Source organism: Ornithorhynchus anatinus, chromosome 3 (assembly GCF_004115215.2).
Source record: "Ornithorhynchus anatinus isolate Pmale09 chromosome 3, mOrnAna1.pri.v4, whole genome shotgun sequence".
Taxonomy (NCBI): Eukaryota; Metazoa; Chordata; class Mammalia; order Monotremata; family Ornithorhynchidae; genus Ornithorhynchus; species Ornithorhynchus anatinus.
In genome coordinates, this window is record NC_041730.1 from 141037817 (window position 1) to 141053551 (window position 15735).

At 59.2% G+C, this 15735-nt stretch overlaps 1 protein-coding gene across 2 annotated transcripts in view; it reads right to left on the bottom strand.

Annotated features, from left to right (window-relative positions):
• The window catches only part of EDRF1 (erythroid differentiation regulatory factor 1), a 49610-nt gene that overhangs the window by 20859 nt on the left and 13016 nt on the right, over positions 1-15735 (bottom strand). For both annotated transcript variants that reach the window (XM_029060537.2, XM_029060538.2), the window contains exons 7-14: positions 11570-11691; positions 8849-8960; positions 7112-7259; positions 6869-6977; positions 4972-5083; positions 4478-4732; positions 797-868; positions 329-479 (exon numbers count right to left, since the gene is read on the bottom strand). In XM_029060537.2, the coding sequence (XP_028916370.1) occupies positions 329-479; positions 797-868; positions 4478-4732; positions 4972-5083; positions 6869-6977; positions 7112-7259; positions 8849-8960; positions 11570-11691 (1081 nt within the window). The remainder of the gene's footprint in view (positions 1-328; positions 480-796; positions 869-4477; positions 4733-4971; positions 5084-6868; positions 6978-7111; positions 7260-8848; positions 8961-11569; positions 11692-15735) is intronic.

Genomic DNA, 15735 nt, shown 5'->3' on the forward strand with positions numbered 1-15735 from the left:
GGCCGCCGCCTCTCCGAGCGCTCGCGACGGCGCTCGGCACCCACGGCCGACCCGCCTCCCCCTCCCCGGGTCTCCGGCCGCCCCCGGCCGCCGGCCGGCCGCGGCGGTCCGGGCTCCGTGCCGTCGCCCCGTCGCCCCGGCCCACGGCCCGAGGGCCCGGTCCCTGTCTCGAGGAGGGGGACGAGGGTGGCGGCCCCGGCCGGACGTCTCCCCCCGGGTTCCGTGCCAGGGGACCTCCTTTCCAGCCCACGCGACGATCCTCGCGGGCCGGGTTTAACCGCCGCCGAGCGAAGCCGGGGTAGGGCCGGGCCGCGCCGGGCGAGCTTACTTTTGTCTAAAAACAAAGCCATCTGTTTCTCCAGGGTCTGAGGGCCGCCGCTGGCGGATTCGTCTTCGTACTTCAAGGGGATCGGAGTGTTGGGGTCCGCAGCCGGGAGGTCGCTTTCCCTCTTGACGCTGCCGTCCACAGACTTCAAACCCTTCCGAGGGAGAGAGCGGGACCGCGGGTCGGCTTCGGCCGGGGGGCCCGCCGAGCCCGCCGCCCGCCCACCGCGCCCAGGTTCGGGCCAGAACGGGGTCGGGAGACAAAACCGCCGCTCCAAAGGTGCAGTCGGAAGGCGCGTCGGCCGGGCGGGATCCCGTGGGACAACCCGAACCCGGCCCCCACCGGACCCGGCTGGGAAGGGGTCTCATGAACCTGACCCCCGATGGGCCACGGCGTCCCCTCCGCCGGGCCGGGGCGGGCGGGAAGGGGTCTCGGGGGCCCCCCCCCCCCCCGGGGCCGGGGCGCACCAACCTCGAGGACGTAGCCGAGCACCAGACGGCAGCGCTCTTCCGTGTCGTGGCAAACTGGAAACGCACAACTGGGCTGCGCAACGAGAGAGGTCCCGGCGCCGTCAGTGACCCGGCCGGCGAGCGCCCGGCCGCGAGGAGCGGTGGACGGAGCCTCGGCGGAGAGAGCCCGGGCTCGGGAGTCAGAGGTCTCGGGTTCTAATCCCGGCTCCGCCGCCGGTCCGCTGGGCGACCCGGGGCAAGCCGCCTCACTTCTCTGGGCCTCAGTTACCTCAACTGGAAAACGGGGATGAAGACCGTGAGCCCCACGGGGGACAACCTGATTACCTTGCATCTACCCCAGCGCTCAAAACAGTGCTTGGCACAGAGTCCCGGCTCCGCCGCTGGTCGGCTGCGTGACCTTGGGCAAGACACCTCGCTTCTCTGGGCCTCTGTTCCCTCATCTGTAAAACGGGGATTAAGACCGTGAGCCCCACGTGGGACAGGGACCGGGTCCGACCAGATTAGCTTGTGAACACCCCGACGCTTAGTACGGTGCCCGGCACACAGGAAGTGCTTAACAAATACCGCAGATAACAAACCAGGTCCTTCTGACTCCCAGGCCCACGCTCTATTTTTTGGACGACACCGCTTCTCTTGTTTGTTTTCTTCTTCCCCAACGCTCAGTACAGACCACTCTTTCCTTACTGCCGTTTGCGTTCCCCCTTCCGACTCCCTCCTCACTCTCTCCTCTTAACCCTGTACGAGCAGAGCTCCGGCACGCGCCTCGACTGGGAAAACGTCTCCCCGCTGCTCAATCAAGCCGACGGCAAGAGGAACCGCAACCCTTCGGAACGGGAAATCCTCCGTGCCCGATGTGGGTACCGAGCCGGTAGAGAGGCAGTGCTATTTAATCACCTGTAATAGCGACGAATTAATCCATTACCACGCACTTTGGAAAGAAGAGAAGAGGCCCCGTGGCCTAATGGAAAGAGCCCAGGCCCGGGGGTCGGAAGGACCTGGGTTCTAATCCCGGCTCCGCCATTTGTTGGCTGCGTGACCTGGGGCAAGTCACTTCTCTAGGCCTCAGTTCCCTCACCTGCAGGCTGGGGACTGAGGCTGTGAGCCCCACGTGTCCAACCTGGTGAGCTGCTATCTACCGCAGAGCTTAGAAGCAGCGGGGCTCAGTGGAGAGAGCCCGGGCGTGGGAGTCAGAGGTCATGGGTTCGAATCCCGCCTCTGCCACCTGTCGGCTGTGTGACCGCGGGCAAGTCACTTCACTCCTCTGTGCCTCAGTGACCTCGTCTGGAAAATGGGGATAAACACCGTGAGCCTCACGTGGGACAACCCGATCACCCTGTATCTCCCCCAGCGCTCAGAACAGTGCTCTGCATGTAGTAAGTGCTTAACAAATAACAAAAAAACCCAAAACGGTGCTCTCAGAACTGTGTTTGACACACAGTAAGCACCGAAATATAATTTAACCACAACGCTGATGATGATAATCATCTGGATTATCTTGACTAAAGAGAATCATCTCGATTCTATTTAGTCGCCATCGTTTTTACGAGACGTTCTTCCCCTCGACTCTATTTACTGCCATCGTTCTCGTCCGTCCGTCTCCCCCGATCAGACCGTGAGCCCGTCAAACGGCAGGGACTCTAGCTGTTGCCGCCTTGTTCGTTCCAAGCGCTTAGTCCAGTGCTCTGCACATAGTAAGCGCTCAGTGAATACTATTGAACGAATGAACGAATGAATAATGGATCAGCTATTCCAACAGTCAACGCTGCCGGCTACAACGGTCTAAGAACTCGCCGTTTCGAGCGGTATTCCGAACTGGACTTCAATCCGGAATTCCTGGAGTCCCGTGTTGCCGTCCCCCCCGTCCTCTCCTTCCCCTCCCGTCCCCGCTCTCTCCCGGGGAGGCAGGGCTCCGGCATTCTCCGTCACCTGGGTCACGTCCCGAAAGCCCAGCAGCGGTGCGCTGGAGAGGATTCCCCTGCGGGGAGAGGGGTGCTGCCGGCTGAGCGCTCACTGCGGGTCACGTGCTCTGCTCGGGGCCTGGGGGAACTCCGTGGGGGAGAATTAAAGCCGGCCCCCCGGAGGGGCGGCCCTCAGGCTCGGCCATATTCCGGTCTTGTCTTTTATAACAATAATGTTGGTATCCGTTAAGCGCTTACTATGTGCCGAGCACCGTTCTAAGCGCCGGGATAGATACAAGGTCATCAGCTCGTCCCACAGCGGGGCTCACAGTCTCCATCCCCATTTGACAGATGAGGGAACTGAGGCAGAGAGAAGCGAAGTGACTTGCCTAAAGTCACCCAGCTGACAGGTGGCGGAGCCGGGATTAGAACCCACGACCTCTGACTTAACCCCGGGCTCTTTCCCTTGAGTCTCGCTGCTTCCCTGGGGCATTCTCTTCTTTTCTGGCATCGGCACATGTGACAAGCCCTGTTCTGAGCGCTGGGGTAGACAGGAGGTCATCAGGTTGGACGCAGGCCCCGTCCCCCACGGGGCTCACGCTCTCAGGAGAAGGGAGTAGGACTGAATCCCCGTTTCACAGCCGAGGAAGCCGAGGCCCCGGGCAGTGAGCTGATCTGCCCGAGGTCGCTCAGCGGACGGGTGGCGGAGCCGGGACGAGATCCCGGGGCCTCTAACCTCTCGGGCCCGGGCTTTACCCACCGACTGGCGCCGCTTCTCTACGCGAGGCCAGAGCGGAGGCAGATGCCTCCTGGGGTCTGGTCTGGCCGCTCCTGCCCCTCCTGGGGCTCACGGCCTAAGGCGGAGGGAGAACGGATCCCCGCATTTTGCAACCGAGGAAACTGAGGCGTGGAGAAGCGAAGCGACTGACCCGCGGTCCGTCGGGGGGGCGGGGCCGGGATGAGAACCCAGCTCTTCTGGGTTCCTTCGTTCTTTCAGTTGTATTTACTAAGCGCTTACTGCCTGCAGAGCACTGTGCTGAGCGCTTGGAAAGTAAAAGAGTTTGTCTGGGTTACTGTCCCCTCTAGACTGTAAGCTCCCTTCCCCTCCCCACGGCACTTGTGCACATTTCTGTATATTATCTATTTCTCTATTTGGCTAATGATGTGCATAGAGCTATGATTCTATTTATCTCGATGCTGTCGAGAAGCAGCGTGGTTCAGTGGAAAGAGCCCGGGCTTGGGAGGCAGAGGTCATGGGTTCTAATCCCGGTTCTGCCACTTGTCAGCTGGGTGCCTCTGGGCAAGTCACTTCACTTCTCTGTGTCTCAGTTCCCTCATCTGTAAAATGGGGATTAAAACTGTGAGCCCCACGTGGGACAACCTGATCATCTTGTATCCCCGCCAGCGCTTAGAACAATGCGTGGCATATAGTAAGCGCTTAACACATCATCATTATTATTATTATTGACGCCAGACTGTTTTCTTTTCTTTCGTTGTCAGTGATCCCTGTTTAGACTGTGAGCCCGTCGCTGGGCGGGGATCGTCTCTATCTGTTGCCGAACGGTACATTCCCAAGCGCTTAGTACAGTGCTCCGCACATAGTAAGCGCTCAGTAAATACAAAACGAATAAGCTCGCGGTGGGCAGGGCCACTGTGGCCACTGTGGGTTCTACCGTCCCCTCCCAAGCACTCGGTACGGTGCTCGGCACACAGCGAGCGCTCAGTAAGTAGGACGGCCTGACCGACTCGGACTTCCGGGCCGGGGCGGGCGAGAACGAGCTTACTCTGATCTGGTGGATGGACTTGTACTTCTCGGGGACCGACAGCTCCCCGACGGACTCGATGACGGCCACCGCTTTACTGTCGTCCGGCCGATCGGGGCCCGCGCGGCCGGGGCCGTTCTCGTCGCTGTCCGGCGGCTCCTCCTCGTCCTCGCTGTAGCTCTCGTCCGAGTTCTCGTTTAAGGGAGAATTCTCTTCCTTTTTGGGCTCGTCCAGCTGGAAGAGCTCGGACAGCATGAAATTCGCCGAAGCGATGATCTGGAGGGGGAGGAAGGATGCGCGGTTCCCAAGGGGCCGCGGGACCGTGGCCCGGACGGCGTCTGGGCTAGAACTCCGGCCCCCCAAAGCTCTTCTTCAAGCGCGTCTGTCTCTCACACACACACACACACACGCACGCACGCGCGCGATTTCCCCAGTCAGAACCAATGAGGTCTCCTGGCCGAAGGCGACCCGCGAGGCGCGCGTAGCGGGAGAGTGAATTCTAATGTCAGGTTTACTTGCGGATGCCTGCCCTTGTCCAGTAGCTTGACACAATTAAGGAGCAGCGTTCTGATCGTTCCGTAGTGTTTCTTATTTTGGTTTTTCTTCATCATCATGTTGCAGGCAACCCTAAGACAAGAAGAGTGAATGACGATGATGATTTTTTTTTTAAATAAACCACTTCGCTCCACCCTTGAAGGTCACCCCTCCACCGGCAAGGGGGCCACACCATCACCGCCTCGCTCCTGGTGCTCCCAACGACGTGACGGGGTGGCCCGGGGTGAATGGCGGACGGGTTCCGGTCCGGCCGCGAAGGTTCAGGACCCAGGACTCGCCCGCGGGAAGCGATGCCGACGCCGGAGGTTTGCACGGCACCACTCGTGCCCTCTGCCCCTGCCCGCTGTGCTCTCCCTGAGGTCCCGAGGGCAACGGGACGCAGCACGGCTAGTGGGGAAAACCCGGGCCTGGGAGCCAGAAGACCTGGCTTCTGATCCTGGCTCCATCGCCCGCCCGCTGGGTGACCTCAGGAAAGTCACTGCGCTTCTCTGGGCGACCTCGGGAAGGTCACTGCGCTTCCCTGGGCCTCGGTTCCCTCACCTGCAAAATAGGGATTCGATACCTATTCCCCCTCCTACTAGACCCTGGCAGCTGTGTGACCGTGGGCACGTCACTTCACTTCTCTGCGCCTCAGTGACCTCGTCTGTAAAATGGGGATTAAGTGTGAGCCTCACGTGGGACGACCTGATGACCCTGTATCTACTCCAGCGCTTAGAACAGTGCTCTGCACGCAGTAAGCGCTTAACAAATATCAACGTTATTATTACCCCGTGACCTCCGCCGACCGGCAGGAAGTCGCCCGGGAGCCCCGGCGTCCTCGGCCACCTCCACTGGTCTGCTGCTTTTCGGGATTTCTGCGGCGCCGGTCCGCTCCGAGCGGCCCCCTGGAGTGTTTCCCTGGCCGCCCCCTCCCCTCCCCGGCCGACGGCCCACCCGCCCCCCTTCCAGCCCCACGGAACCTACGTCCACATCCGTCATTTATTTCTTTATATTAATGTCTGTCTTCCCCTCTAGTTTGGAAGCTCCTTGTTGGCAAGGAATGGGTCTGTTTATTGCTCTACTGTGCTCCCCCAAGCACTAAGTACAGTGCTCTGCACACAGTAAGTGCTCAATAAATACAACCGACCGACCGGCCCCCCCCAGAAGAGGTCCGTGTGCTCTCGGGCAGCGGTCTGCAGCGGTCTCGTGCTCTCGAGCGCAGCTTTGGTCTCCGGGACCCAACTGACAGGCGGAGAGTCTGCCGGGATGGCTCGCACCCCTGGCTCCCCCAGGGGTCCCTGACCCCTTGCTGCTTAAAAAAAAAATAAAATGATTTTTACTGGTCCTTGTTAAGAGCCTACTACGTGCCAGGCACTATACTAAGTGCCGGTCTAGGTACGAGACAATCGAGTTGTACACAATCCCTGTCCCGCTTTGCAGATGGGGGAACTGAGGCGCCTAAGTGAGGTGACCTGCCCTAGGTCACGCAAGAGACAAGCGCCTGAGCCGGGATTAGAACCCAGGTCCCCCTGACTCCCGGGCCCGAGCTCTATACGCTAGGCCACGCTGTTTTTCACCCTTTGCTACTCTACACCTAGAGCCAGCTCGCTTGGCTGGATCGGAGAGTCAAGTGCTGTACGCTGAACGCTTACTAAGTGCCAGGCGCTGTGCTTAGAGCTGGGGGACAGAGAAAACAGTCAGGTCAGGCACAGTCTTCGTGAAGTAGGGGGGCGAGTCAGGACCCGAATCCCCATTTCTCGGGCGAGAGGACCGAGGCCCGGGGAAGTCGAGCGACTTGGCCCAGGACACGCAGCCGGTAAGCGGCGGGGTTCCCGAGCCCCGAATCCGTTTCCAGCGCCTTCTCCCCTCGGCGCTTACTTGTACAACAGAATTGCCACGGGCATGGTGAACGGGTTCTGGTATTTGTCTTCGGTCTCCTCGCACAGGGTGGTGAGGTCGTACAGCTTGACGATGTCACTGCCGCTCGCTGGAAGGAAAAAAGACCCCCGGGGCACCGCAGCCCGGCCCCCGGGGCCCGGATGGGCGGGTGAGCCGTCCGAGCGGCCGGGCCGGTCCCTCGCCCGGCCCGGCCCGGCCCGCCCCGCCCCGGGGGGCGCTGACCTTTGAACAGCCAGTAGGTGTGTCCTTCCTTGGTGCAGTTGGACTTGAGGAAAGACAGGATGTTCTGGGCGATGTCCTTGATGACTTTCGTTGAGAAGTTGGAGTTCTCCAAATTGGGGATCTCTTCCGTCTTGATCATCTCGTATTTCTGGAAGGACGCGTCGGAGCGGCGAGTCGCCGACGGGTCCCCGGCACCGGCACGCCCTCGGGACGATGCCCCTCGAGCCCCCAGGGAGCGGCCCCCACGCCGCCGCCCCCACCCCGAACGCCCACGCCGATGACCGAGTTCGGCCCTCGGGTGTCACGGGCCCGACTGAGGCTCCCAGATCCGTCTCCCCCGTCGGACCACAAGCCCCCCGTGGGCAGGGAGCGTTGTCTCGAGGCCTCCGGGGAACCGTCCCGGAGGCTGGGCACGGCGCTCGGCCCCCAGGAGACGCTCGGCCACTGCTCCTTCCCAGCCACGAGGGAGGCGGGAGCAGCGCAGGAAGGTGCCATCTCCCGCTCTGTCTCCTCCCACCTCCCGTCCTCACTCCCCGACTCCTCAATTCCCTTCCCTGACGAGGCCTGTGTGGCCAGACTTTTCTTTTTAACCGGTAGCCAAATAAGGCAGGGACAGTTGGGGGGTGGGAGCGGGGAAGGGGGGTGGCGGGCGCGACACACGGCAGTCGGGCCCTCGTGCCCTCCGTCGCTTTGTGATCCACAGGGTCCGGGCCCCGGGGCCGCCACCGCTTGCAGAGTGAGGCGCGGCCCGGCTAGACTCCTCTAAAACACCCACCCGTGCGCACGGCCCACCCAGCCACGACTCCGCAAGCAGGACACCCAGATCGATCGGTCTCTCAGAGTCGGGGAGATTTTGCCATCTGACCTGGTCTTCCTGATCATTCAGTTCTATTTAAGGAGCGCTTACTGTGCGCATAGCACCGCACTAAGCATTCGGAGGAGTAGTGTATAACAATGAACAGGCACCTTCCCTCCCCACAACGAGCTTACGGTCTAGAGAGGGAGAGAGACGTTAATATAAAATAAATGACAGACGGGGGCATGAGTGTCGCGGGGCTGGGGAAGAACAAAGGGAACGAGTCAGAGCGAAGCGGAAGGGAGTGGGAGATGGGGAAAAATGGGGAAAAACAGTCAGAAAAGGCCTCGTGGAGGCCTTCGATAAGGCTTTTGAAGGGGGGAGAGTCACTGTCTGTCGGATTTGAGGAGGGAGGGCGTTCCAGACCAGAGGCGGGACACGGGCGAAGGGTCGGTGGGGGAGATAGAGGAGATGGAGGCACATTTAGCATTAGAAGAGCGAAATGCGCGGGCTGGGTCCCAGAAGGAGAGTAGCGAGTTGAGGTAGGAGGGGGCAAGGAGAGCGAGTGTTTTGAGGCCACTGGTGAGGAGTTTTTGTTTGATGTGGAGGTGGATGGGCAACACCGATCAGCCACTGGGAGAGAGTAAGCTCCTTGACGACAGGGATCGTGCCTACTTTAACCCTATTGTACTCTAACACTCAGTACCGTGCCGTCCCCACGGCAGACGCTCCCAAATAAACACCCGACTGATCGAGGTCGGGCCAGGAAAAGAAAATACCGACCCTACAGGCGTTGGGCGCCGGCAGTCCAGCCCACCGACTGATGAGAGTTGAGGGGGCGGGGGTGGGGGAGCGGCACCGTGCCGGGGCCCGGTCAGACCGGCCCCCGGGGGAACAGGGTGGCCGTGGTGTGCCCGCCGGCCCCGCCGGCCCCATCTCACCTGCACGATTCCGTTGACGTGGAAACACATGACGAGCTCGGGCACGTTGCATATCAAGTTGTCCAACCAGTAGTCGATCCCGGTGAGCACGTTGATCGGTTTGTTGTTATCCCTGGAAAGGAAACGGGCCGCCGTTAGCCGGACGCCGATCCTACCCCGGCTCTGGTCACCGCAGCGACCCCCTAGCTGACCTCCCTGCCTCCTGTCTCTCTCCGCTCCGGACTTCGCTCTGTTGCCCGGCTCATCTTTCTACAAAACCGTTCGATCCACGCTTCCCCACTCCTCGAGAACCTCCAGTGGCTGCCCATCACCTCCGCATCAGAAATTCCTTACCGTCGGCTTTAAGGCACTCGGTCACCTTGCCCCTGCTCTCTCGCCATCACCTCCGAGACGCCTTCCCCGACCAAGCCCTCATTTACTTCCCAACTCTCTCTCCTTTCGGTGTCACTTCGGTACGCGCCCTTTAGTCACTCCCCTATTCGGCCCCCCAGCGCTTATGTCCACATCCACGGCGGACAGAACACGGGCCCGGGAGTCAGGTGGTCACGGGTTCTGCTCCCGGCTCCGTCACGCGTCCGCTGTGTGACCTCGGGCAGGTCACTTCACTTCTCCGGGCCTCAGTTACCTCATCTGGAAAATGGGGATCGAGCTTGGGATCCCCTTGCGGGAAGGGACTGTGTCCACTCCAGCGCTAAGTACGGTACCCGGCACACTTAAATACTGCAATTATCATCGTTATCCGTAATTTATTTTAACGTCCACCTCCCCAGCTAGGAGGCAGCCTCGGCGTGGGCGGGGAACGTGTCTTCCCACTGTGATACTGTACCCTCCCGAGTGTTTAGTACAGTGCTCTGCACACAGTAAGCTCTCAGCAGATACCGCCGATGGACCGATCGGGCTCCGGATCCGCGGCATATCAGTCGGACGGATCGACCGATGCCGTCGCTATCCGGGGTTGGAAGCCACGGTATATTGACCGGTTTCTCCTCTCCAGGCACTTGATGATATAAGGGCCCAGGAATGCCACGTGTTCCCAGCTGAACTCCTCCCCTTCCCAACGCCCTCACCACAACCGGGCGATCACTCACCCCCGACTCCTCACACACCTGCCACCCAGACTGAGAGTGGATCCCTCCCTCCTCCTCTTTGTACTCCATCCTCGCAAGCCCCGACACGCCCTTCCACCCCTCCAGTACAAGTTCCCCTTCTCCCGATTCTCATCCCTCTTCCTCTCGGCTCACACACGGGCCAGCCACCGCCCAGGGGCGAGATCCCGGCTCTGGGAGTCGGGAGAAGGGGCTCCGGGCCCGGCCCTCCCAGCCGGGGCCGTGCCACGGGCGGAGAAGGCGTCCGTCCGAAGGACCCCCTGGGCCGGACCGTTCCGACAGGTGGACGGGCCCGGCGTGCCCCCAGAAAGATGGCCGCCAAGAGCCCGGTGGCCAACAAGGCCACCGCCCGGCGGGGCCCGGCGCTCCGGCCCAGAGACGCGGGAGCTTCAGCCGCCGGCGGTCTTGCACGGCCGACGCCCTCAAGTGCCCTTCGCCACCCGCTACCTCCCTGGCCTCCTTACCGCCTCGTGGCATCCGGACAGGCCGGGTAGGGACCGGAGCGGACTGGGGCCGGGCGAGCCACTAGCGCTAGAACCAACTCCCCTGTCCTCGGGACGAGGCTCGTCTGTCCCTCCCAGTCGGCTTGGTCAGCAGCAGCCGTGTCTTTCTTAGACTGGGTGCCCGTACCTTGTGAAAAGCCCACCTGTACATTCTGTCCTCGGGCTTAGCCCGCGGTAAGCGCTTAATACGGACTATCACTACTATCCGATCGTATTTACTGAGCGCTTACTAGGTGCAGAGCACCGTACTAAGTGCTTGGAATGGACAGTTCGGCAGCAGATACAGACCATCCCTGCCCAGCGACGGGCTCACGGTCTAATCGATACGAGTCGTTCCACTCCTTAAACGTTCCCAACGGCTCCCTATTTCTTGTTGCGAGAAACTCCCACTCCTTCCATCACTGCCCGTCTCGCTCCGCGTGGGCCGGTTCCCGCTGGCTCCTCCTATCTTCTCCCCTCTCCCTGAAGCTGCTCAGCTCAGGATCTTCACTTCTCCTCACCATGTCTCTCTCTTGCCGCCCCTCACTATCAACTCTCTCCTCCCCTAGAGAATGCTCCCCTTCTCTCTCTCCCTCGCCAAGCTTCACCAAATTGAGTCCCCCTCCCCTCCTTCAGGGGATAGACCGTGACTGAGAGCATCCCCTATGTCCCCAGGCATGCAGCTCTCTCTTTTTTTTTTTAAAGTTATCTGTTAAGCGCTTACTATGTGCCCGGCACTATAGTAAACGCTGGGACAGATCCAAGCTCTCCTGGGCAAGCGGAGTCTCTAATGATTGATGCACACATCTCCTCCCGCTATCACCCCACAGAGCAGAGAGAAAACCCACCGACACCACCCCAGCGCTCGGGGTGGCCCGAGATTTGAGGAAAGGGCCGAACGAGACGGATTTTCACACGGTTGGCAGGTGAGCCTCGGGGAACCCCGAGGGCCCGCCTCGCGAGGCCTGCGGACGGTTGCCTCCGGGAGGCTGGACCGGGCAGCGGTGGGGGGGGGGATGCGCCCAAGTCGCCACGGCCCGCCGCTTCACCGTCACGACGAGAACCCGCGCCCCGCCGAGGAGCGGCCCCGGGACCGAGTTCAGTCAGAGGGAACGGGAAGGGGTTTCGTTTACCTGAGACGTAGGCTGACGGCGGGATACCTTCCCCCTCCAAAAATGGGCATGTTGGACCCTACCAACATGTGAATATCTTCAAAGGTCCACAGGATATTCCGCACAAAGTCATTTTTAAGTCCCTTGAATCAAGTGAATTTAAAAACGAGATCATGAACAAGTCACCCGATGACCTTCCCCCTTCCCAAACCAGAAAGATCAGCATACCAAAGCTCCCACAGGAATCAGCTATAAGTTCATTACGAGCAGGCAATGCATAATAATAATAATAACGTTGGTATCTGTTAAGCGCTTACGATGTGCCGAGCACTGTACTAAGCGCTGGGGGAGATACAAGGTGATCAGGTCGTCCCCCGTGGGGCTCACGGACTTCATCCCCATTTTACAGATGAGGTCACTGAGGCACAGAGAAGTGCCTTGCCCAAGGTCACACAGCTGACAAGTGGCAGGGCCGGGATCCGCCAACTCTGTCGTATCGTGCTCTGCACACAGGAAGTGCTCCATAAACACCACAGACGATGACACCGAGCATCCTCTGCTTTTGAGCCGCAGATGTCAGAAAACGCTCCGTGCGGGGGACCCAGTCACGTGGGCCTCCCAAAGGTCCCTGACCGACCGGGGACTGGACTTCGGCTCCGATGCCACAGAGGGCACCGGGCGGGGCTAGATTAGGGTCAGGCATTGGTGGGGAAGGGCAAGTGCGTACGTGTCTGTGTTCACGATATGCGAGAGGTCCTCGAGCTGGCGCCCCAGGGAGGGGCGGAGGAGGGCAGGAGGGCGGCGTTTCCCAGGAGGTGCTGGTGCCGACCCCTGACCACCTGCGCACGGTAACCGGGGACCCTTGGCAGAGCCAGGCCCCTGCCCCCGTCCCCACCCCGAGTTGCTCTGGCAGGACGGAGAAAGAGCTTCACCCCGACCCCCTCTGGACGCCGACCGAGCGAGGAGGCTCGTCGTCACAGCCCTCGCCCCCCGCGGGCGCGGGGACGAACAGGTGCCACCCAGAGGGCCACATCCTCGAATCACGCTGAGGGGAAGGTAGGCAAGGGAAGTGGGGGCTCAACAGACGTTCTGAAAAACAAGGTGGTCTAGTGGGAAAAGCCCAGGCCTGCGAATCGAAAAGACCTGAATGCTAATCTCAGTTCTGACACTTGACTGCTGGGTGACACCGCTTCTCAGATCTCGGTTTCCTCCTATGTAAAATGGGGATTTGCTACTTTGTTCTCATTCCTCCTTCGAAAGTGAGTCCCGAATCGTGTAGGGATGTGTCTGACCAGATTACTGTATACCTAACCCTAGTGCCTAGTACAGTGCTTGGCACACAGTAAGCGCTTAAGAAATACCACTGCTATTATTTAGGAGTTTTTTCTGGTGTAAATCTTAGTTTGTGGCTTTAACTCTCTGCTCTAATTTACTTCCTTGCAGTCTCTTCAACTGCAGCTCCGATTACAATATGAAACCCCACAACCTCCTCACCTGCTTTCTCTCCTACAGATTCCCTCCCTGCAAACCTGTCCTATTTCCCCCCTCAGAGGCCCCCCGATATCTCGACCTCTTCCCATTTTCTCAAGTCACCCTGCCCCATCTGGTCTCCATACCCGACCTGCCTTCTCTTGATGCACGTATCTACACCCCCAAAACCTCCTTCTTCACCGATCTCAACTCCCTGCTCCCGTCGATCTAATTATACACAAACCCACAGTCCTGGACCACTTCCACAGTCCCTTTTCTCCAGTCCTGCGCTCGAGCAGCGGAGCGCAACCGGCGGAAATCCAGATATCAGGCTGAACCCATCCACCTCAACCTCATCCTCACCTGCTTTAACTCTGCCCTCTCCCCGGCAACAATACTTAATAATAATAATAATAATAATGTTGGTATTTGTTAAGCGCTTACTATGTGCCGAGCACTGTTCTAAGCGCTGGGGTAGACACAGGGGAATCAGGATGTCCCACGTGGGGCTCACAGTCTTAATCCTCATTTTACAGATGAGGTAACTGAGGCACAGAGAAGTGAAGTGACTCGCCCTCGGTCACACAGCTGACAAGTGGCAGAGCTGGGATTTGAACTCATGACCTCTGACTCCAAAGCCCGTGCCCTTTCCACTGAGCCACGCTGCTTCTACTATCCTATGGACTCCATTGCCCACCGCCCACAGCAGCTGTTTCAGGCAACTCCCTCCTCAAACCTCATCCTCCCACCACCCCCGTCTCTTGTCTCAGTGACCTTGCTATGTACTTTATTGATAAAATTGACACCACCAAGCGCGGTCTCCCTAGAATCTCCCCTCCTCCTCTCCGGTCCCACCCTCCTCGACTCTCCGATCCTCCCCGGCAGTAACTCGATGGGGTCGCCTGCCTCCTCTGCCACCAGTGCTTCTGACCCCACCCCTCTTCACCATATCAACATAATAAGAGCTACGGTATTTGTTAAACGTTTATTACGTGCCAGGCACCGTTCTGAGCACTGGGGTGGATACAAGGTCAGGTCCGTCGCGGTCCCTGTCCCACAGTGGGGCTCGCAGTCTTAATCAAAACATTTGCCCCCTCCCTTCTTCCCTCTCTGACTGCCATTTTCAACCGTTCCCTTTCCGATGGCTCCTTCCCCGACTACTTTCAAACACGCTCACGTCTCCCGTATCTTAACCACGCCCTCCTCTGACCCCAATAGGGGACGGGGACTGTGTCCAACTTGATTATCTTGGATCTACCCCAGCACTTAGACCACAGTAAGGGCTTAACAAATACCATAATTAAAATGATTACTCAAGCCAGAATGAGCCAAATTAAATGTCAACAAAAAGTCTCAGAGGAAAAGGGAAGCAAAATAAGAACAAAAACACAAACATCGCTGCACTCTGCTATAAATTCCTCCACTTGAGTGCAAGAGGCACTTAAGAGTGCAAGAAGCAGTGGAATGAGCACGGGCCTGTGAGTCAGAGGATCTGGGTTCTGATCCTGGCTTGACCACTTATCTGCTGTGCAACCCTGGGCAAGTCACTTTACTTGTCTGTGGCTCAGTTCCCTCATCTTTAAAATGGGGATTAAAGCTGGGAGCCCCGTGTAGGACAGGGATTACGTTTAAACTCATTATTTTATATTTACCCCAGTGCTTAGTACAATGCAGGGCACATAATAAGTGCTTAACAAATACCATCTTAATTCAGAAAAAATAAAAGAGGCAAGTCAACCTGATGGGGAGAGGGAGGAGGAAACAGTGCCTGAGGGTTGGTCCAGTCATCATCATCATCAATGGAATTTACTGAGCGCCTACTGTGTGCAGAGTACTGTACTAAGTGCTTGGGAGAGTTCATGACTGCTGCATCAACCATCTTGCTGACCTCCGTGCCCCGTCTCTCCCTGTGCCGATCCACGCTTCACTCTGCTGCCCGGATCATTTTTCTACAAAACCCTCCGTGTTTCCCCACTCCTCAAGACCCTCCAGTAGCTGCGCACCCACCTCTGCATCAGACAGAAACTCCTCACCGTTGATTTTAGAGCCTCCAATCCCCTCGCCCTGTCCTACCTCACCTCGCTGCTCTCCTACTACCAGCGCGCCCGCACCTTTCGCTCCTCTAATGCCACACTACTCAGTGGATTTTGATCTCGTCTGGCCGCCGACCTCTCCCGTGTCCTACCCCCAGCCTGGAACGCTCTTGCCTCATCATATCCAACGGACGATCCCTCTCCCCTCCAAGAGGCCGTTCCCCGGCTACGCCCTCCTTTCCTCTTCTCCCAGTCCCTTCTGCAACACCCTTGAGCTTGGATCTGCACCCTTTATTCACCATCCCCCTCAGCCCCTCGGCATTTACGTCCACATTGCTACAGAATAGACACCACCGGTCTACAGTCAATGGTGTTTACTGAGAGCCTATTGCGTGCAGAGCACTGTACTAAGCGCTCGCCCTGCAGGCCTGAATCTAAGCAGGGGAAGCGGTTTGTGGCAGATGATAATTTTAGGAAACATTTCACGGGCCCCGAGGAGCCCGTGCCCCAACCCCGGTCGGCACGGCCCCGGGCTCTCGGCCTGCCCCGGACGGAGGAAATGGCACCAGGACACCTCAAAGAGCCGGACGGACAAATGTTACGGGCGGAAACGCTCTTCTCTCTTAGCCCCGCTCCTAGGGCGACGAGGCCACTGCCGGGCACGTTGCCGGGGCACCAGGCCCT